This window comes from Typopeltis vanoorti, chromosome 5 (assembly GCF_054136105.1).
Source record: "Typopeltis vanoorti isolate ZY-2024b chromosome 5, IOZ_Tvanoo_1.0, whole genome shotgun sequence".
Lineage (NCBI taxonomy): Eukaryota > Metazoa > Arthropoda > Arachnida > Uropygi > Thelyphonidae > Typopeltis > Typopeltis vanoorti.
The window spans coordinates 80,947,189-80,971,024 of record NC_143553.1 but is presented as its reverse complement, the minus strand read 5'-3'; the positions used below and the strand labels follow the sequence as shown (position 1 = coordinate 80,971,024).

Here is a 23,836-nt window from a genome sequence, read left to right as displayed (position 1 = left end):
ATTTTCTGATTATTTGATTGCCTTTATATCCTTGGGCAGCACAAATATCAGTTCAGTTATTAAACCAAATGCTTCTATCTTTTTTTTCCCTTTTTTCTTTACTGCCACTTCACATTCTTCATTAAACCATTTTATATGCTGCATTTTACTTTGAATTCCAAACTGAGTTTCATGCTGCTATTTTTATGCTATCCTTGATACGATTCCAGATGTTTTCAATATTTTCATTCTCTTCCAGCTGCATGTTTTTCAGTTACTGTTTTAATTCACACTCATATTTTCTTCTCTCTTTTGTTTTATCTAGTTTGTTAATATTGTATCTCAGTTGATTTGCATGTGCCAAAAAATATTTACTGTTTAACCTTAAGAATAGCACCAATTAGAACATCACTATCACACTCAGCTCCTCTGAGGCTCCAGATATTTTGAATGCAATTCCTATCTTTTATTGATTATGATATAGTCTATTTGATTGAACGTATGTCCATCAGGAGATTTCCATGTTTGTTTGTGTATATTCTTCTTCTTCATAAACACAGTCCTGCTTATTAAATTTCTGGATGCAGCCAAATTAATTATTCTCTGTTGATATTTGTCTCTTCATGAAGACTTTGGTTTCCAATAATTTTTTTATATATTTCTTTTCTAATTTTTGCACTTAAATCGCCCAATAAAATGATTATATTCTGTGATGGAATTTTTTTAAGGATTAGTTCCAGTTCTTCATAGAATTCATTTTAGTTAGTTCAACTTTTATTTCCTCTTCTACAGCTTCTATGTGTGTGTGTGTACACTGCTAAAGGTCCTCTTGAACCATTTTGCTCGTACTCTTAACTTGCTTATTCTTTCATTAAAAGCTTCAAATTCAATCAGAGATGATCCCAATTTTTTCCTAATGATGAAACCCATTTCAAATTCATGTTTATCAGAGTTGTTTGTATCATAAAGTAGCAAAAGGTTCTCTTTCTTCAAATTACCTTCTCCTATACAGGCCTCTTTCATTCCATGAACCATTCAAAAACCATTATTCATTTAAGTCTGCCCAGTGAAGATTGCTTGGTACATGTTTTGTGACTAGTTGATTTTTTTTTATGAGATGGGGTTGTTGGCCCCATGATCAGACCCCAACCTGAAGGACCAGGGTGACCCTTCATCCAACTCCTTCTCTGTGATGTGTCTGGCTTGGGAGGCCCTGCTAGTAGGAATGCTACCCCCCCCTCCCAGTATAGCTCCCAGGATCATTGGAATGCACAAGACCTCCCCCCCCCCACAATAACAAGGTGGAGATACCATCGAGAGGGAGATGTTTGCACCAATCATATAAATATGACTGATGCAAACACCATCACCAGTGCTGCATCTACATCCCAAACACAGTCAGACTTCTTGCAATTTATAGTAATGCTACAACTACTTCTTGTTCAACTCTTGTATATTCAATTCCTGACTTTTTTGACATCACTTTTATGCATGAATTTAGATTGATAGAACAACTTAACACTATATGAAAAACATGCACTGTATATCTTCGAAAAAAAATCTTCAAAGTTCACAAATCATTGTTAAAAACATGAAAAATGGGTCAATCAGTTCTTATAAGACAGGGAAGGGGGGGGGGAGAGTGAGAAATCTGCAAATTTTTTAAACTGAGAAAAACTGCATGACATTTAATAACTTTACACATTTGATGCAACTTAAAAAATTTATTTTTCTAACAAAAACAACAGACTATATTACATTTGCTTGGAAATTGGTGTAGATATATACATTTAAATAAACTGTAGATATTACATGGCCCCAAAATTAGACAATATACATGCATATATTAATAATTCTAAATTGTTGGGGCATTCATTATGAAAAGACGGTCTTCTTCTCTCTTAATCCAATGAACAACTTTCTTCATAACTGTTATAGTATCCAATTTAGTGGAAAGAGGTTCAAATGATGCATATAACTCAAAGCCTTGCATGTGCTATAAAAACAAAGGGAGAAACAAAAAATAAACAATATAAGTAATTTGAAAGGATCAAGATTTCAAATGGCAATTTTAATATAACAACTACAAAGGAAACAGTTCTGGTCTTTAGTTTATCTTAGAGAACCATAAATATGCATTTTAAGAGACATTAGTACAAACATGTTATAAGTTTGATATATATCAACAGAAAATTAGTAGTTCATTATTTATCTTAAAACACCAAATATTTAATTATGCACGAATAACTTATTCCATCTTCAGTGATATACACAAATTGTATAGCTAGTTTGTATATATCACTAGTTCTAAGGACGTAGAATAATTGACTAAAGAAGTCAATGGACACCCCTATTTGCAAGGTGCATCATTCCATGTAATGAGTCACATGTTTGTAACAAGTATGAACTTGGTATTATCATATTCATATAGTTCATACTTGTTACAAACGTGTGACAAACTGTGTGCAGGTGAAATGGCTGCAAGAAGGGAACTGACAGAGTTTGAAAGAGGCATTGTGATAGGATGCTATGTTGCAGGCCTATCTGTTCTGCGATCCCAGGTCAACAATCAGTGATACCATACTGAGATGGAAGTGCAAGGAGTCAACCACAAGTGCTACCCACAGTGGACGACCCACCACCTATTAAGGGTGCTATGAAGGATAATGTAAAAACTGCCATTTGTCAGTCGACACATTGAATGCAGAGTTCTGGGCATCGACCGGAACACGAATCTACACAAAAAACATTCAGAACCGAGGTTCACAATATGGGTTTCCATAGTATGACCGCAATGTGCAAGCCCCACATTACTCAACCCAACATGCAGTGTCATCTTCAGTAGTGCAAAGAATATGTATGGTGGCACGTGGAAGCTCGGAAAGCTGTATTATTTAGTGATAGTGACGAATCACACTACTCCTTCTACCAAGCAGGTGGACATGTGTGGGTGTGGTGAATGCCCAGTGAACATCTCTTACCAGAGTGCGTAAGTCCAACTATTAAATTTGGAGGTGGTGTATGTGATGTAATGGTATGGTTCTGTTTTTTCCTGGTTTGGCATTAAACCTCAGTTTGTGGTTCCATGAACATTGAACTCTGAGAGGTATCTACACTTTCTGACAATGAAATGCTTTCTACTTTGTGGCATTTCTATGGAGCTGATCACGGTCTCTTTCAACAAGACAATGCACCATGTCTGGCTTCTGCTGTAACTGCATAGTTTGTGAACATGAATGCCACCACACTTGAATGGCCTCCACAGAGCCCTGATCTCAACTCTATCGAACATCTGTAGGATGAACTGGAGCATTGGGTGAGGTCAAGGGATGTCTGTCTCACAACAGTCCAGGATCTCATTACACGCCTACAGTAAGAATGGTTCAAAATTCCAAATGATTGCTATCGCATGCTTGTGGAAAGTATGCTCTGTAGTATTGCTGAAGTCATTGCAGCGAAAGGAGGTCCTAGATCTTATTAAAGTGGATGCCATAATGGTTTGTTCCTCACACGATGGTGTCCATTGACCTCTTTCCAAGCAGTGTTAGATTTCCAACCATTTTGTGGGTAAGATTCACATGCTCATGTTTTACATAATATAGCAGTAACAAAAAGCAAGCATGCTTTAAACTGATGGATATCAGCAAATACAGTATTTCAAGAGAGTACACTTGACAGATAACCAAGAATGGTAAAAGCTAATAGAAAGGAAATAAACAATACTTTATGAAATGTAGTTGTATATTAATTATGCATTATATACTCATTTGTTTTTATGTAAGTTTTTCTTTATTTTTTCAGATCTAAATTAAAGTGTTAGTATCAACATGCCATTTTTTACCTTTTTTTTAAACATTTCTTTATAAAAGGAACTCTATATATAACAGAATATTTTATATAATCTCATCCACAATTCCCAAGTGTGCCATTATATCCAGTTTGCTATAACAGAATGCTTTAATATTTTCCCCAAAATTGTAGATATAACTTACCCAGCCCATCATTGTTTCTTTCTCTCCTGCATAAAACAGTGACTTCAGAGGACGAGAACCATTATACATTCGATGATGTAAGTACTGGTAGAGACCAAATAAACGTTCATAATCTGTTAGGTTTTCATATGGTGCTTCAATTCGAGGTCCTGTGTACTGTGCAGTTGATCGAGACTTATAAAGAAAATGTCGAATTTCAGGAAGTCCAACTTCAGTTACTGAATATCCTTTGCTACTTAGTGATTTTGTAATTGCTTCTAAACAATGATGTCGTTTTAGTCTCTAAGGTGGGAAAAAAATTTAAAAGAGATTTGCAATTTATTATGTATGATGAAGCATATATAAATATCTAGATATACTTCTATTTTATGATTATATCATTATATGTTATCTCCAAAAACATCCAAAGAAAACAAAGGTAATTAAGCAATCAGTAACTTTGTCACTTCCCATCTCAAAAACTTGAGTTTATCATACTGCATATGCTAGTATTATGAACTGTTGTGACCTATGTTTTCTAGGATTTTTTAATTTACTAAAACATTGCTTTAAGAAAAGGAGAAGAGAGACATGTACGTACTGAAAACAGTTTGCCTGCAACACTTGTAAAACTGTCACGAAAAGGACAAAGTCTAAATTCAACAAAGATAAATGTAGAAAATTTGCTGCTTGTGTTATTGGCGGTTGCACCTTCTTGTCCTTTGCCAAAGTTGTTTGGTACAACTTTTGCCCATATGTATTACCTCCTCTATCTCACTCAAATGGTAGCATTGTAGCATCACTTAAAAATAAGGTTGATATCCTGGTTTCAATTCTTCCATAGCGAATCATCTCCTTTGCCTAGAACACTGCATCTTGTGCCTCCTGTGACATTCCACGAGAAGAATCCTGAATAACTTTTTTTTTATTATTATTGTTCCGGGAAACTCCAAGGAGTTGACAGACTCATCGAGAGAGGCCCTAACATCATGTCTGGAACAACTATTCAACATTCACACAGTATCTATCATATCTTGCCTTGAACTCATTCACGGTCGTAGCACCCACAACAGACTTATTTCACTCATTCACCACTCTCCAAGTAAAAAGGATACCATACAGGCAGTTGGTCCTGATGGAATCCCACACATTGTGTTCAAGAGATGTGTTCCTGAACCAGCACTTGTTCTTTATCATCTATTCACTAAATTGTACTCAGATAGCATCCACTCAACAGAATGGAAGAAAGCCCATATACAACCAGTTCCTTAAAAAAAAAAAAAAAAAAAGTGACAGATTCTACCATCTAAAATTGAAAAGGCTATCAATAGTCAATTTCTTCAACACATGGAGAATTGTCATCTAATTAGTGACCACCAGTATGGATTTCACTGCTCTAGATCCAATGCTTCCATGGAAAGGTTGGAGAAAAACCTGTGCCATAGCTCGACATCCCCAAGGCTTCTGATAGGGTCTGGCATTGAGGGCTTCTCAACAAGTTAGTATCATTCAGATTGCCAGTTTTTCTCTCAGATTGATCTCTGCATGTAATAGAAGATGGCGTTCTCTCTCGCTCAAGACTTTTTTCTGGTTAATACTGGTGTCCCTCAGGGCTCTGCCATTTCACCCATCTTCTTCCTGATTTATATAAAAGACCAGCTCTCATTAACTGCAGACCCTATTCCTAGTTTTGTTGATGATAGCACACTCCATTCGTTCTACTGATATGATAAGCCTTGCAGTACTCAAACATCTCAAGCTTCAAGATCATTTGTAATAAATGCTCTGAACACTCCACAGTATCTTTGATTGGGATGAAAGCAACCTAGTCAACTTAAATGCTCCCAAAATACAATTTTGCTTGTTTTCTCACAAAAAAGAACCTCAGATATTCTCTACTTTTGATAATGGTCAGCTCAACAGTCGAGACCAAATCTTTATTTTCAAACCAACTCTTACTGCAAACCTTTCCTGCATAATCATATCACTTCTACAGCATCATCAGCTTCTAAAAAACTTGACATCTTTGTCTGTTCAAGATGATACTTCTCTGCTGAACTGTTACTATGTATAAATTCCAAATCCAACCAACCTTAGAATACTGCTCTCGTGTTTGGGATGGTGAACTTAGGATCTCCCTAAAAATTCTTGATGCTGTTCAAAAAAGGGCAGTCTGATTGATAAATGACACATTTCTTACAGAAATTTCTTACTTTCTTCAGCCACTTTCTCATAGAAGATCAGTTTCTGCATTGTGTCTCTTCCATAGATATTTCTACTGCCACTGTTCAGCACAACCATCATGCATTATACCTCCCATTTCTGCTAAGTCTACAGAAATTCGAGCAACAGATGCTCAACATCCTTTCACAAACTGCATACTCATTGAACCTGCTACTCTCAGTCATCTTTCATTCTGTCCAACTCAATTCTGTGAAACAGCCTACCTCATGAAGCATTTCCAAAAGACTATAATTTCTGACAGTTCAAAAAGAATATCAACAGATTACTCTATTCCTCAACCCCTGCCCACACAACATTTATTGCTAGAGGCCCTTCTGTCCCCTTCATGTATGGAAGTAATATATACACACAATATAAAACAATGTGTGTGTGTGTGTGTGTTAAAGATACCAAGCTATTTTAAACCTGGTTTTACTCAATTTCCCAAGTAAGCAAACAGATAAATAAGTCAAGTTTGCGCCTGCATGTAATGCAAGTCTAGCTGACCCTGCAGGTAGTGCAAGACCAAGGTAACTCATGGTAAAAGTAGAATAAGCTCTGATCACTAATCTTAATATTTACCCATAATGCAAAGTAAATAAATGCAAAGTATTTACCCATAATGTTTACCCATTAATATTTACCCATAATGCAAAGTAAATAAATGCAAAGTATTTACCCATAATGCAAAGCACATCTCCTGGAGGAGATGTGCTTTGCATTATGAGTAAATATTAAGATTAGTGATCAGAGCTTATTCTATTACCATGAGTTACCTTGGTCTTGCACTACCTGCAGGGTCAGCTAGACTTGCATTACATGCAGGCGCAAACTTGACTTATTTATCTGTTTGCTTACTTGGGAAATGGAGTAAAACCAGGTTTAAAATAGCTTGGTATCTTTAACATTTATTATACCCAAGGTAAAATACTTTCTACATATATGTGTGTGTGTGTCTTTTTAGAGAGAAATTTTGCATCTAATGGCAAAGTATACATATACGGAGCAGAGATATCTGAGTGCAAATGTCCAGTTTCTGTAAATAAATGAAAAGCAGTAGATAATGTGACAAAATCAACTAAATAGTAGAGTGGAGATGATGAGTCTTTATACTGCTTGATGTGAAAAATCCATCTACAGAGAACTCTGCTTACCTTATTGATGGCATTATAGATTTCATGACACAAAAAATGAACATATGTGCTGATCATTACTAGTCTACTACTCAAGAATCTGAAACTCTGGATAGAAAAATGAATACCACCAACAACAAGTGAAGAAATTAAAGTTTCCAGAATACTTTTTACTCAATGGAATTGTGCATTCCTGAAATATGTTTATACTGATTGAAGAATGATATGTATACAAACACGAATAAAAGTAGTCACTATGCCAAGACAGATTAAATTGTTAAAGCAGTGGCATTTTCATAACAATGATGTGAAAACTACTGATCGCTTGTATAAAATTTCAAAACTATCATAACTTATTTTAACTGTATTACAACACTAAAATAAATTATCAAAAAAAAAAAAAGATGTTTATCAACTGGATTTCAAACCAGCATCTCTAGAGCACATTACATGTTTCAGTTAACATGTGGCAACGAGTAAGTGAAACAATTCAAATTGTAATGGACAAAAGATCTAAAGTCCTAATTTGATGCCCTCTAATGTTATAAAAAAGAAGTATTAGAGCTATATGTAAGAGTTGAACTTAAGATAACAGTTCCCCACATTTTTGGCAAATTAATGCAACCAATACTTGTTTAGGTTAGGAGAATGCTTCAATAGCCATGGATGCTAAAAATAATCTTTCTGACCTGTAATAACTTCTATAAAGCACACTGGATTTCTTCCATCTAATCCTGTCAGAAGGAGTGTTCAAAGTGTGGTCTGCTAGTCCAGACCTGCTATAATAATGGTAGAGAATGCATTTTTTATGTTCTCCAAGGCAGATATCAATAGATCTTGTCTATCCATAGTAGGCCAAGTCACTCTGATCCTCTCTCCTAAGGATATATTCTATCCCCTGGCATGCCTTGGAGAACATAAAAAATACATTCGCTACCATTATTATGGCAAGTCTACTACTCAAGGCAGACCACACTTTGGACCCTCCCCCTTCACACAGTATTAGATGGAAGAAAATCTAATGGAAGAAGAATGACTATGGAAGATTAAGGTTAATCTTCCATAGTAATTTTTCCTCTTACTTGCCACGTAATGAAAGAACTCATTGGTATTTCCTTTGGCTTGCTAGGCTAGATTCTTCTCGTAATCTGATTTCGACTTTCTTGCCATGCCAGTCACTTTTCTTGCCTGAGCCTTGCACTGCTCATGAGTTTGCGGGTCACCTTCCTACTTATATATCCTCCACAGAATTTTCTTCTTCTGTAGCCATGCTTAATGATATTACTCATCCACCTGACTCCTACCTGGTTAACCTTCCTTATCTTAGGTGTACAGTTTAATACTGCTTCCTCTAGATCAGTGTTTCCCAAACTGGGGGCCGTAGGTTTTGTTGAGGAGGGGGCGTGAAATAATGGAAGCACGAAAGCAAATTTAAAATCTTTTAGGACTAAGTAGATTTTTTTTTATCTTAAAAGAAACGTATTTAATTTTTATTATTTCTTTTTTGTTATTTTTTATATTTTAATGGAAAAAAAATCGCACATTGGTGCGGGTTCACAAATTTTGCTTCTTGTATTTCGATGCTTAATGAATATTAGTAAATATATGCTTATTCATATAAGTTTCATTTCAAAGTAGAATTGCAGTTTCAAATATTTCACCTGATATTGACTTTTTGTGTAACAGTATTGAAACACATCCATCACATTAAATTACTAAACTTCTTTTGTTTTTAATTATTTCATTATTACTAATCATTTTACGTTTCATGTGCTTGTACTGCAAATGTACAATAACAATATATCTTTCTATATAAAAATATGAGATAATGTGCCATTTCAAACATGTAAGATTTGCATTTGATTTTTGCAATAGTTGCTGTTTATGTTTTGTATTGAATATAAATACAATAAATATTACAATAAAATGTCTATATTATGATTTTTTTTCGATGGGGCCATGAAATATTTTAATTTTTCCAAAGGGGGCCCCTGACATCCGGAAGTTTGGGAAGCACTGCTCTAGATGACCCTTAACCACGTCGCTGTCAATATGGATAAAATACATCACCCCTCTACATTTCATATCCTAATTCTGTGTAACATCAATGGTATTACAATTTTAATATGCACTTCGCATCCATGGTAATTTGGACATATCTCCCATGCACTACTAACATCCTTACTCTGCAGTATTTATGCCATGTCACAGATTTAAGCTTCCTCCTGAGCTTGTCTTAATCACTTGCCGTGTAGTTCCACATATACCCCATCCCTTCTTGACAGAGTATTCCTCATGTTTCACAATCTCCCACATTAAGACTGCATGGTCATTTTCTCCAATCAGAGGCAATGTAGCCACCTTGATGGGTAACTCTTCTGATCCTATGACTAGGGTTAATACTCTCACATCCCTAGTCACCCCCCCCTTCATCACATGCTACCTCAAGTAATAATTTCTTAGTAGGTGAATAAATTCCATCTCCTTCCTGTCATGTGATCTTTCTTCTTTCTAGTCTATAATTACATAATTGAAGTCCCCCATAATAATCACTTGACCTACACTCATTGTACTAAATTGCCAATGCAGATCTTCCAGATCATCTGTGGAACTCCTTGGCCAAATGCAACAACCAACTGTATATTTTGTCTTACTAGACTTGACCTCACACCAGACTGCTTCAAATGAACAGCCACACTCCTGCTTATGTCCTATTCTTTTTGGCTGCAATTCATCTGCTATCATCAGCAGTACACCTCTTCTGATCTTATCTTCCCTGAAAATACTAAAACCCTTCACATTCTATCCCTGTAACTACATCATCTCCTGTTAGCCAACCCTTTTGTTCCTGATACTTCTGGCATTAGTACATAGAAACTGCAGCATCCCTTTAGACCTCCCCACCCACCTTTACTTTCTGAATTGACTACCCTGTTCAATATTTTTTGCTTGAGAGACTAGATTCTGTACTTGGTCATTCTCACACTCTCACCTCATGGGTGCCTTAACACAAACTTAACTGCTTCCACCCTAATTGCTCAAGTTTTCCTGAATTTGAACTTCAGCATGCTCGGTAAACAAAGCTCTCTCGACACCTAACACCCAAACCATTTAGATGCAGTCCATCATCATTATACAAATCCTTCTTTCCATCAAACACAGACCACAAATCTTACATCATTCCTTCTGCACAACTTATGTATTGATTCATTAGCTATCAACGCCCTCCTCCTCAGCTCACCTCTATCATAGGATGACAGGAGACTTACAATCTTTATTTTCTCACTCTTCTGCCAACTCCTTTACATCCTCCTTCATAGAATACTTCTTGCCTCTCAAATCATTTGTGCCAACCAGGACAATTAGTTTCTTTGCCTTACCTTTTTGCATCTGGGTAGCATAACTAATATCGTGAATTTTTCACCAGGGAAACACGATTTTGTCACGTTAGATGGTATACCACCTCAAGTTCTATGAGAAGGCACTAGAGAATTGGCAGTACCTTTGACTACATTATTTAACCTGTCTCAGCTCTGGGTTAGTCCAAAGGGTGGGGGATGGAAAGAGGGGAAAATGTTTCCATTGCATAAAGGAGGCTGCAAGACTGATGCATTAAATTACCGACTGATTAGCATATTAGGAGTTGTCAAGGTACTGGAGAAGTTGGTCAAGAAGAAAATACAAGAATAGATAGACAGAAATGGGATACTGTATGGTGGACAACATGGTTTTTTGAAGGGTAGGTCATGCCTCAGTAACTTGCTCATGTTTTATAATATAATGACAACTGAGTTATATAAAGGTAATGGGTTTACAGTGATACTGCTGGATTTTGCAAAAGCTTTTGACAGGATACTGCATAGAATTATAATCAATAAATTGCAGCACATGAGGATGGATATAAAGTTGGTGAAGTGGATAAGAGGGTGTTTGATGGAGAGATATTAAAGAGATAGTTTATTCAGGAATAGAGTCCAGTAGAAGACCTGTAACTAGTGCCGTGCCACAGAGCTTTGTTCTTAGGCCACTTCTATTTAGTTTATACATTAATGATATAGAAAGGGTCTGAGAGGAACTATTCACTTGTTTGCCGATGATGTTAAAATTTTCCAGGATGGATAGACTGGTAGTCTTGGCAGAGGATAATGGATATGAACAGTAGATGACGTTCGTGTAGTTGCAGTCAGTTGGTGGATTGAGTGGTGGAGACAGAGTTGTAGAGCAGGCCCTCCCTCGATGAGTCTTTGGACTCCCTGGAGGTATCAAAAATAATAAATAATAATATCAATTTAATGTGGCAAAGTGTAAAGTTATGCATTTTGGGGCAAAAAGATTACCAGCTGAGTACTGCATTGATGGAACTGTATTCCAGGAAATTGATGAAACCAGAGATTTGGGAGTGTTAGTGGATGGGAGTTAAAGTTTAGAGGGCATATTGCTAAAGTGGCTTTAGCAGCTCACTGGATTACTTGGCTACTGAAGAATACCCTGATAAGCAGAGACAAGCAGGTGTGTTATCTCTTTATCGAGCCTTCGTAAGGCCCATCTTGGCCACTACACACAGATCAGGTCACCTGGATTTCAAGGATCCAGAGGCGAGTCTATGGAATTAACCTTATAAGGTTGCATTAAGGGAAGGCTCTTCCCTTAATGCATAACATTAGACATATCCGCAAGGAGATGTGTTTTGCATTATAGGAGATACTGAGATAGGAGTGTTGGTAGCTTGCTCCACCTTTGCAACAAGTTGCCCTGGTGTTGTACCACCTTAACCCAGTCCTGAAGATACTTTCAGGCGCAAACTTTGTTTGCTCACACTTGGATAAAGGATTAAACTAAATTTATTATACTCTAACCAAGTGAAAAATAAACTTTCAACTTCCTTATGAAGTGTTCCCAAACAACTGCAACCTCTAACGCTTCAAGAAAAATATCAATAAGCTTCATCTTCCCCAACCTTACCTGGAAAATATTACAACAGGCAGATGTCAACTGCCTTTCATGTTGGTGTAGAGCATAGGTTCCCAAAGTGGGCGGTACCACCCCAGTGGGCGCTGAAGCCTTCTAGGGGGGGGGGGGGGCTATAGTGGGATCAGAAGCATTTGGGGACATTCAGGCAGTCTAGGGGTCGGTGGCTCTTTATAGAAGAAATTAATAATATATATTTAAAAATTAATTATTTTCGTGATTTTGCAATTAGATAATCATTTAAAATTTAAATATTGAATTTTAATTCATCTTATGCCCGTCTTACACGATCAATTTTTTTTTTTATCAATTTTCTATTTCAATTATTTAATCATTTGAAAATTTACCATGTCAGATAGAAATAGATGTCAATTTTCTATGTCAATGAGAAAATTGAACGTGTCATACAGGATATTTTAACTTCTATTTTTTTATATACTTAAAAATTTATTCATTTTTTGCTATTGTAAAAATTGATCGTGCCATACAGGCTTTAGTCTATCCACACAGCAGACGAGTCTTAACTAGTAGTATGTCGGTCAACTATTACGTAGGTAATTCACTCAATTCAGCATGTTTTGACAGGAATATGGGTGCTTGCAGTGACTTGTTCAAAGCACAAGTACGATGGTATCACAAACAAGTCAATGCATGCAAGTCGATTCAGGTTAGATTTCAAATATATAAATACCAGTGGTTTAGGAATAAGTTTCATTATTTTTTGTGTGCTTTGCCAACAATCATCAGTCAAAAGTGTGATAGATAAGTGGAGTCATACAAAGTGTAAATTAAATCTTTTATTTTGTGAATATTTTTGCAAATTTTATTACTTCATTGTGAAGAAATGTCGACAGTACAGTATTGAGTATTTGAAATATGGTTTTATTCAGTCTCAAATATTTGAAATATGGTTTTATTCAAACTGTTATAATGGGGAGCGTTACAAATTTATGTCTTGCAAAGTGGGCGGTGGCCCAAAAAAAGTTTGGCAACCTATGGCGTAGAGTGAGACTTGCTGAAATGGAGCATAGCTGCCCATAAGTCTGCTGACTCCTCCATAGGCATGTCCTTCACCTATCCTGTTCTTAATATGATAGCAACATATTATAATGACAGATCCTCTTCAAATTTCAATGAACTCCTTCCCTTGGCGACTTCTTGGACTCCTTAGAGGTGTGATGCAATAGTAACAGTAAAAAATGAATCAAAGATGAACAGATTTCAGAGAAGAATTGTAGACTAAAGTATGCAAACAATATGGAAAGAAAAATTATTATTATTAACACTAATATTATTACAAGGACCTCCAGGGAGCCAGACTCATTGAAGGAGGCAAACATCACTCAACACAACATGTCATATCTTTTCTTAAATTCATTCCCACTATCTGCACTCACAACCTAAAAAACATTCCAGTCATGCACTGCTCTATGACAGAAAAATCTAGCTTTCACCCTTTTCTTAACTGCATTCATTCTTAACTACCATGGATGCTCTCTCCCAACCATCAGTAAATTTAAATATTGCATCTACCAGTATCCCATCCTGTATGACCTTTCAGAAGTTTATAGGTCTATCAACCATCTTTCTCCTGTCTGCTAGCATCTGCATTCCACAGCCTTGATATCACCTTTAACATTTTTCACTGTATCTGTATACAGAACAGTTCACATGAGGTCATATCAAAGCCTTGTAAAGAGGCAATATGAATTCCTTATTCTTACATGTCAGTGGTCATTTCAGCATTGCAATTATTCTCTAAGTTGTATTCAGAAATTGTGGTTCAGAGGATTGAATTCCACATGATTGGTGTAAATCTCTCATAGTATAATACAGAATATACAGAATCTTATTCAAAAACTCCAATATACAAGGGTGTGCTGAAAAGTTGTGATAATCACCATGAAGGAATTGAGGTAGAATCATGTAACTTACACATTATTCTACATATTCCCCCACAAAGCGTTACACTTGTTACAACACTGCTGCATCATTTGCAGTCCTCTAAAAGTCTATCCCTTGTTGCACAAACCAGTCCTCAGCTGCATACATGACTTCATCATCTGTGGTAAATTTTGTTCCTTTCAAGTGTTTCTTTAAATTTGAAAACAGGAAATAATCAGATGGGGGTGAGGTCTGCCAAATAGGGTGGGTGAGGCAGACACTGAAAGCCCAAGTTGAGTATTGTTTGTTGAGTTTCATGAGCAGTATGAGCAGATGCATTGTCCTGCAAAAGCAACATGCCTCTACTCAACATTCAATTCCTTCAAAGCTGTTGAATAAACTGCTGCTGCTGTAATAATTTTGCATTTTTAGGTACTTGGTAAAGATTACACTATCCATATCTCAAAAAAACAATGGAAAAAAAAACTTCCCTTCTAACCTTTGAGTTCAAAAACTTCTTTGGCCATGGAGCAACTTTGTGTTTCCACTCCATTGACTGTTGTTTGGTCTCCAGGTCATAGTGATGAAGCCATGTTTCATCAACAAGTCACAATACAATCCAAGAAATTTGCACCTGATTTTAAAAATGACCCAAAATCCCCTTGAGATGACAGCACACATTCTCTCTTTTGGTCAGCATTCAAACATTTGAGGGGGGAGGACCACTTCAATGAGAGCTTCTGCATGTCCAGATGTTGGTGGATAATGACCCCAACTCATTCCCTGGATATCACCAGTTTCTGCAATGTTTCTGGCTGGTATTCATCTATCATCAAGGTATGCTGCATCAATATTTTTGGGTATTGTCTCAGAATTCCCAGTTTTAAACTTGGCCACCCATCTGGCAAACGTTGGATATGCTAGGGCAAAGTCCCCTAACATCTCACACAAAGTTTGGTGAATCTCAGTTGCAGAATTTTCTTGCAGCATGAAAAACTTGATGACCGCATGCACCTCTGTGTCTTCATTTTTTTTCAAAACCGCTGATATATTTTCTTATATATATCCTAAAAGAAAAAGAACAAATTACTACGATTTGATGAAACATGGGGGTTAAAGGGTTTTAAGATATATTCTTTCTTGTGATTATATCAGTTGCTTTAATATCATTTTTGTCCTAGGTGTTTATCAGAACTTTGCAGCCCTCTATTTCCTCATATTTCATCCAACATTATGTTTACCTCATCATAAAAAGACAACATTAACTATACTGTTAGAGTAATAGTGTATTCATATAGTTAAGCTGGAACCAAGACACAAGCTAGTATACATATAATTTATGACTCATTATTGTGATTTATGTTTTTAATGTAGTTAACAGTCTGTCTCCCTGATGATGATTATGTCCATGTAACATTGGATGAAATATAGGGAGTTCTTGAATAAAATTGTATATATATATATATATATTTTGTTACATGTGTGAGCCATGAAAGTTATGTAAATATGTCTAGTACACGTGTTCCATTAGTAAAACTGAATGTCAGAATTTATGCAAACATATTTGAGAAAAGGCTAAGAAAAACTGTCAGAGAAACTTGGCAAAGACCAAGCTGTGCTTATCAAGTTCAGATTTTCATTTTAAGACAGATACTTGGGGGTGCTTAAGGGTCAAAGCTGTATAACTGAGAGGAGACCTCCACATAGCCTTTAAAGGAATGCGGAGAACCGACCAGGGCTTCTGACTTAATGTCCAATCCTTACCTTCTCGTGGTGCACCCTGTTGGGTATCTACTTGGATACTGAACGGACGAGGATGGGCTGGCAATTTGGGACTTAGCCGACCAAATTGTATTCTTATTGGTTAAACAAAAATATAGAATGATGGTACAACATGACAAAATTTCATGCCGGCTGGGGCGTCGCCCGGTTAAACAAGGGCCCCCAGTTGTTTTCGCCAGGGAACCAGGGCGAACAGCGAAAAGTCAGCTACTGGAACAAATCTGCAAACACACCCCAACTCAACATCACCAGAGTTAAAGATCGGTACTATTAACGCAAGAAGCCTGAATGGCAAAGAAATGGAGCTAGCCGAGGAATTAGATAAGTACCAGATCTACATAATAGGGGTGACTGAAACAAAAAAGACCAAAACTGGTGAGATCTTTCTGAGCAATAAATACAAAATGTTATATTCAGGCAATGACAATCAAGGAAAAGAAGGAGTAGCCATAGTATTCAACACAAAATACGAGGCTAATCTTCTTGAATGGCAGTCAGTCTCAAGTAGAGTAATGTGGGCAAATATGAGAATGGGGAACTGGACAATGAGACTTATTTGTGCCTATGGTCCCACAGAAGGTTCTACTAAGGTAGAAGTGGAGGAATTTTTTGAGGCTTTAGAAAAAGCAACTGACACAATGAAAAATGAAAAGTTGGTCCTTGTTGGGGATCTAAATAGCAGAGTAGGAAATGATTGTCAGACATACAAAAATATTTTGGGAAAATTTGGAGAAAAGAGCAAACCTAATAATAATGGCAAATATCTGTTGGATTTCTGCTCAGGACATGGACTGGTTATTACTAACACCATGTTCCAACATAAAAATGTGCACAAATTCACATGGAGAGAAGAGGCAAGGAATAAGAAAAGTCTCATTGACTATGTTATTGTTGATAGTGATGTTTTCTCCCTGGTGCAGGACAACAGAGTGTACAGAGGATTTGAAATTGGAAGTGATCACTATTTAGTCTTGAGCAGGATAAAATTGAATTTCATATTGAAAAGAATAACATGTAAGAAAGTTTTAAAGCGAATAAAAGTTGAGCAGCTCTCAGATGTGAACTGTAGACTAAAATACACAAAGATTATTGAAGAAAAAATGGAAGAATTTGAGAACAGGAATCAAACCTTGGAGATTCAATGGCAAACTCTGGAGAAAACATTGATTGATTCTGCCAGAGAGGCATGTGGTGAGGTTGTCTGTAAGGATAAAAAAATCAGAACTCCCTGGTGGACACAGGAAGTTAAAGAGGTAGTGAAGGAAAAGAAGAAAGCATATCAAAAGTTCCTGGCAAATAAGTCAGCTTTTGCTCTTAGAGAATACAGAGACAAATGTAAGAAGCGAAACACTGTAAAAACTAGCTAAACAAAGGTCATGGGAGGATTTTGGCAAGAACATAAAAAATAAATATCAAGAAGGTGGTAAGATATTCTGCAGTTTATTGAAGAATCTTAGAAATGGAGGAAAGAGTGCTGTAAAAGGACTTAGAGATAATAAAGGTGAAATGAAAACAGGAGAAAAAGATATCCTTGAAGTATGGAGTAATTACTTCGAAAAATTACTAAATGAAACAAGCAGTGATGACAGCACAGTGGTAAAAAACGCTGACCAGGCATGCAGTCAGGAATACATATCCATACTTGAAGTAGAAAAAGTCATCAAAGGCTTGAAATGTGGAAAGGCAGCAGGAGGAGATGATATTCGACCAGAAATGCTGAAGTATGGTGGTATAAAAGTCTTACAGTAGTTGCACAGCATAGTTCAGAAGGCTTGGACAGAGGGACGAATTCCTGATGATTAGAGTAGAGCTCTGATAGTACCCACATATAAAAAGGGAAATAAAACTGAATGTGAGAATTACAGAGGTATTTCCCTACTGAGTGTTCCTGCCAAGATCTATGCAAGTATACTTGAGAAACGGTTGAGAGGAATTGTGGAAGAAAAGCTTGGTGAAGAACAAGCTGGATTCAGGCCAAATAGAGGCTGTCAGGATCAGATCTTCACTTTGCAACAAATAGCTGAGAAAGCATGGGAATATGACAAAGATCTGTATTTAAGTTTTGTCAATCTGGAAAAGGCATATGACAATGTGCCAAGAGAGAAGCTATTCAGCCCGCTACAGTTATATGGTGTCAATGGGGCATTATATCAAGCAATACTCAGTCTTTATTTGAGTTGCAAGTCAGCAGTTAGAATTGAAGGATGTACAGGAAGATGGTTTAATGTTAAATCTGGTGTGAGACAAGGATGTACATTATCCCATCTGTTATTCATTATCTATATGGATCACATTATGAAGGAAAGTGGTATTAAACATGATATCAAAATTGGAGATGTTAATGTCAGTTCTTTGCTTTATGCGGATGATGTTATATTTCTAAATAAATCCGCTACAAGTCTGCAAGATTCTCTGACTAAATTGAATAGCTGTTGTAATAGATATGGTATGGTCAGCAATAAAAAGACAAAGACAATGAAAACAGGCATAATCATTAAAAATGTCAACTGTGTTGTGAATGGAGAACCTGTGGAACAAGTAAAACATTTCAGCTATTTAGGCACGATTAGGTGTCGAGGCTAGCTGGTGAACGGTCGTGCTATCGGAGAGCTCCTGAGAGATTTGTGTTTTTTGTTGATTTATTGGTGTTTTGGATTCAATTTAATGGACTTAAGTGTTTAATTTTGGTATATTATTAGAGCTTTATTAACGTGGTTAGTGTACTAAAGTGTTTTATAACATAATCTATGTCGGAGGTCACCGCTAGATGAATTCGTAATGAGTAGTGTTCGTGCAAGCTCCAGATAAGATAAGTATCATTTTCAGTTATCGATACAAATTACTTAATATTGTGTAGTTTTGTTTTGTTTGCCTTGCGTATTTCAGTGCGTCTATTTTTGGTGTGTTATAACGTTTAATTTGACAAAACACGTTACAGATGAATATGGCACCTGTGCGTAGGAAAATGGCGGCCAGTAATGAAGGTTCGCCATCGTTATCAAAGAACGGTAGCATAAAAGAAATGAGTCAGTGTACTAGCTGTGAAATGTACGCTTTGCGGAGTGCGGTCGGAGTGTGGTTAGATGATGATAAAGGATTGAATGTGTGTAGAAAATGTAAGGAGAATGCGGAATTGAAGTGTATTTCGGATCGTGAGTGTGATATTTTTGTCAACCTTCAAAATGAAGGAAATAGGGATATGACAAGAAACGGCAAGGTTGTACATGAAAATTGTGAGAGTGTGAATGATAGTATAAATGGTTTCTCAGAGAACAAAAAAGATGAGATAGATGCATTGAGTGAGATCGCGTTGTTGAATAGTGCGATAGAAAGAGCAAAACAGCAGCAAGAGTGCATGAACAAAAGTACACTGAATGAACCAACCAATAATAAAAGGTATGACAGGAAAAATAGACGTATGAATGTGAACATGAACAAAATGAAGGATAGAGTGCTGTATGGAGACTCGTTAGTACGAGGTGTGTTAGTAGAGGATTTGACAAAATCGTACCAACCTGGTGCGACCATAAAGGACGTAACTGCGTCTATTAGAGAGCAAAAGGAAAGGGTGAAAGAAATGATTGTTGTGGCAGGTACGAATGATTTAAAAGGAGATAAAATGGAAATGATAGAAGACCTGAATGAATTGTTTGAGGTAGCAAAAGAAAAGAGTGAGAGAGTTAGAATGATTAGTCTTTTGCCACGGTATGACAGTGAAATGTTTAAAAGGAGGGCTATAATTGCAAATGACTTTATGCGTGGGTTATGTATGACGAGTGGTGTGGAATTTGTGGATGTGTGGAGTGAGTTTGATGGGCGAAAGGATCTATATAAGATGGATGGCTTGCATTTGAATGGTTACGGTGTAAGAAGACTTGAGAAAGTGTTGCTGAATGTAGTGGATGTGCAAATTCAGGGAAACTAGATTTGTTGGGGGGGGGGGGTTAGAGATACAGTCCTTATGGAGGCAGTTGAATGTAAGAATGAATATAATATGCCAGAGCAAATAAGGACAACAAATCAGAGTGGGATAGTTAATATAAGGCATCAAGGTAGGGTTGGGGCTAATGGGGGTCTTAAATTCATGTACACTAATACTAGGAGTATTAGGAACAAGAAGGAAGAGTTTTTGGCCATGGTTGGCACTTCCAGACCACAGGTTATAGGTATTAGTGAAACATGGCTGACTGTAGATGATATAACTAGTGGGATTGAATGTGATGGGTATAGTGTGTTCAGGAATGACAGAGAGAACAAAATGGGGGGAGGAGTATTGTTGATGATAGCTGATGAGCTCCAGCCAAGGATAATAGAAGTTGAATTGCAGGATAGAGAAAAGAGCACATTTGAGGCCATTTGGTGTGAGATTGTGGCTAGCAGAACTAAATATACAATTGGGTGCTGCTATAGACCAGGTGATGGAAAAGATGGTGGTGACAGTATGCACAAGCAAATAGAAGAAATGGGTGGAAGGAGGGTGATTATTATGGGAGATTTCAACTATGGTCGCATTGATTGGAGTGAGGAGAGGACACACGGGAGGAAGGAACTGGATTTTATGCGGTTATTAAGGGATAACTATCTGCGACAGCATGTAATGGAAAATACTAGGGGTCAGAGAGTGCTTGACCTAGTAATTACATCTGAGGATTTGGCTGTAACAAATATGACCACATTGCCACCAATCGGTGAGAGTGATCATAGGGTCTTAACTTGGGAGGTGGCTAAAGGTGTAGAATTTTCAATTAAGACAGAGTACATGTGGAATTATCGGGCGGGAAAGTATGACAAGCTTAGGAGTTTGATTGGTTCAGTGCCATGGCATGTACAACTGCAAGGACTAGAAGTTGATAGTGCATGGGAGGTAGTTAAGAAGTGCTTGCATGAAGCAATGGCTGACTGTATACCTAGAGTCTGAATAATAAATCAAGTAGGGGTTAAATGGATGAATAACACCATTAAGCTTGAGTTGCAAAAAAAGAAACAACTATGGAGGGAATTTAAGGAGAAGGGTGACCGGCAGGCACATGAACGGTATAAAGCGCAGGCCAGAAGGGTGACGAGTGTGGTAAGAAAAGCAAAAAAGGATTACGAAAGAACATTGGCCATGCAGGCTAAAGAGAATCCTAAACAGTTTTTTAGATATGTAGCAAGTAAAAGGAAAAATGTACATGGCAGATTGATTTTAAAGAATGCCGATGGTAGGGAGGTAACTGAATCAGTTGAGATACTTGAGTTACTGAGTGAGCACTTTGCAAAAGTATATCATCCAGGTGGTGACATTGCAGAAACGAATAAACCAGTAGATTATACGGGAATTGTGGTTAATGAAGTGGAGGTGAGTAGTCTATTGCATAACCTCAATGTCAATACATCTGTGGGATTGGATGGTATACCAGCTCGTGTTGTACGAGAAGCAGCTAAAGAATTGTCAGTACCCTTGACCATTTTGTTTAATTTGAGTCTCGGGTCTGGGTTAGTCCCGAGCGGGTGGAAAGAGGGGAAAATAGTTCCACTGCATAAAGGTGGTTCCAAGACTGCTGTTGTAAATTACCGACCGATTAACATATCAGGAATCATTGTCAAGGTCTTAGAGAAAATAGTCAAGAGGAAAATACAAGATTGGATAGAAGAAAATGGGATACTGTATCGGGGACAGCATGGTTTTGTGAAGGGTAGGTCATGCCTCAGTAACTTGCTCACGTATTATAACACAGTGACGGCTGAACTGGATAAGGGTAATGGGTTTACGGTGATTCTACTGGACCTTGCCAAGGCCTTTGACAGGATTCCACATGGAATTCTAATCAGTAAATTGCAGCATATGGGAATGGACATAGAGTTGGTGAGATGGATAGGAGGGTGGTTGACGGAGAGATATCAGAGAGTGGTTTACTCGGGAGTAGAGTCCACAAGACGGCCTGTGACTAGTGGTGTGCCACAAGGATCTGTTCTTGGACCACTGCTGTTTAATTTGTTCATAAATGATATAGGAAATGATCTGAGAGGAACAGTTCATTTGTTTGCGGATGATGCGAAGTTGGGTAGGGCAATAGTGAATGCAGATGACGTCAAAATTTTGCAGGATGATTTGGATAGATTGGAGGTCTGGGCTAAGGAGAATGGATGTCAGTTTAATGTGGCAAAATGTAAGGTTATGCATTTTGGGGTGAAAAGATTGGCGGCAGTTTACTGCATTGGTGGAACCCTGCTCCAGGAAATTGATGAGGTACGAGATTTAGGAGTGTTGGTGGATAAGGAATTGAAATTTAGGGGACACATTGCAAAAGTGACCAAAACAGCTCATCAAATCACTTGGTTGCTGAAGAATACGTTGACAAGCAGAGACAAGCAGGTTATTGTTCCTCTCTATCGAGCCTTGATAAGACCCCATCTAGACTACTGTGCTCAGATTTGGTCACCTAGGTTTCTTCTTGATGGGGAGGAGGTGGAGAGGATCCAGAGGCGAGTGACCAAGATGATAGCAGGTCTGTGGAATGAACCGTATGAGAACAGGTTGAGGATTTGTGGGTTGCAAAAATTGGTTGATAGGCGGAGGAGGGGAGATATGATTGAGACATTCAAATTACTGAAGGGTTTCTATAAAATTAATTCAGAAGATATTTTTGAGAACAGGGCTGGTTGTGGGAGGACTAGAGGACATCCATGGAAACTGGGCAAAAGTGTGGTTAGTAAAGGTGTTAGAGCTGGGTTCTTTACTTTTAGAGTGGTGAATGAGTGGAATGCGCTCCCTGAGTCTGTAGTGGATGCTGTGACAGTGAATGAGTTTAAGGCGAGGTATGATAGATACTGTATGAATGTCAGATAGTAGTGATGAATATGATTTGGGGCCTCCCTCGATGAGCCTAATGACTCCCTGGAGTTGCCCGTAATAATAGTAATAAAAATATAGAAATAGACAACAGAATCAGCAAAGCTGGTATGGTGGGAAGTCAATTGAATAAATTCATATGGAATAAGAGAGAAATTAGTCGGAACACTAAATTAGCTATATACAAGACAGTGTTCAAACCAGTTTTAACTTATGGATCTGAGAGCTGGGTCAGAAGTAAAACACTTGACCAAAGACTAGAGACCACAGATATGAGAGTCCTGAGAAAGATTATAGTCATGAACAGATGGCATCAATGGCAGTATCATATTAAAAACGAGGATATTAGGAAAGAACTTGACATTGTCAGCATCCAGGAATGCGTTAGCAGAGCTAATCTCAGGTGGTATGATCACTTAAACAGAATGGGCGAGGAAAGATTAGCAAAACAAGTGTTCTCTGCCAGGTTGGCAGCAAAACGCCCTGGAGGAAACCAAGATATAGGTGGATTGATACGGTACAAAGTGCTTTAGATGATAGAAATATAAGATCTGATAATGTTGGAGTGTTGACAAGTAACAGACTGATTTGGAGGAAAATTGTAGATAGGAAATTAATAATGATGTAATTTTTTTCATGTAGTACTATCATATCCTGGCAGGAATTTGATGATGATGATGACAGATACTTGAGAAATAGTAGGAATATATAACAAAGTTCTGTATTTAATTATGTTACAATGATATGGTGCAAATGGGACATCTGAGTGATGTTGTTGTTGTCGTTTGAAGAATCTTAGATGTTGAGTGATACACAGTCTATATTCAATTTATAAGTCAGCAGTAAAGAGTTGAAGAAGGCACAGAAAGGTGGCCTGAAGTAAAATCAAATGTGAGAAAAGGGTGCACACCATCTTCACTGTTATTCTTCTTATATATGGATCACATTATGAAGGAAAGTGGCATTAAACTGGATATGAAAACTGGAGATGTTAATCTCAACTTTATTCAGATGATGTAAATCCAAGTCTGCTGGATTCTCTAATCAAGTAGAATAACTGCTGT

General features: G+C 37.3%; 1 protein-coding gene across 1 annotated transcript in view; it reads right to left on the bottom strand.

Moving 5' to 3' along the window:
- Positions 1-1,683: 1,683 nt before the first annotated feature.
- Positions 1,684-23,836, bottom strand: part of Mon1 (vacuolar fusion protein MON1 homolog) — a 90,676-nt gene continuing 68,523 nt past the window's right edge. The window contains exons 6-7 of the mRNA XM_090393211.1: positions 3,972-4,253; positions 1,684-1,975 (exon numbers count right to left, since the gene is read on the bottom strand). Of these exons, the coding sequence (XP_090249337.1) occupies positions 1,835-1,975; positions 3,972-4,253 (423 nt within the window). The 3' untranslated portion in view covers positions 1,684-1,834. The remainder of the gene's footprint in view (positions 1,976-3,971; positions 4,254-23,836) is intronic.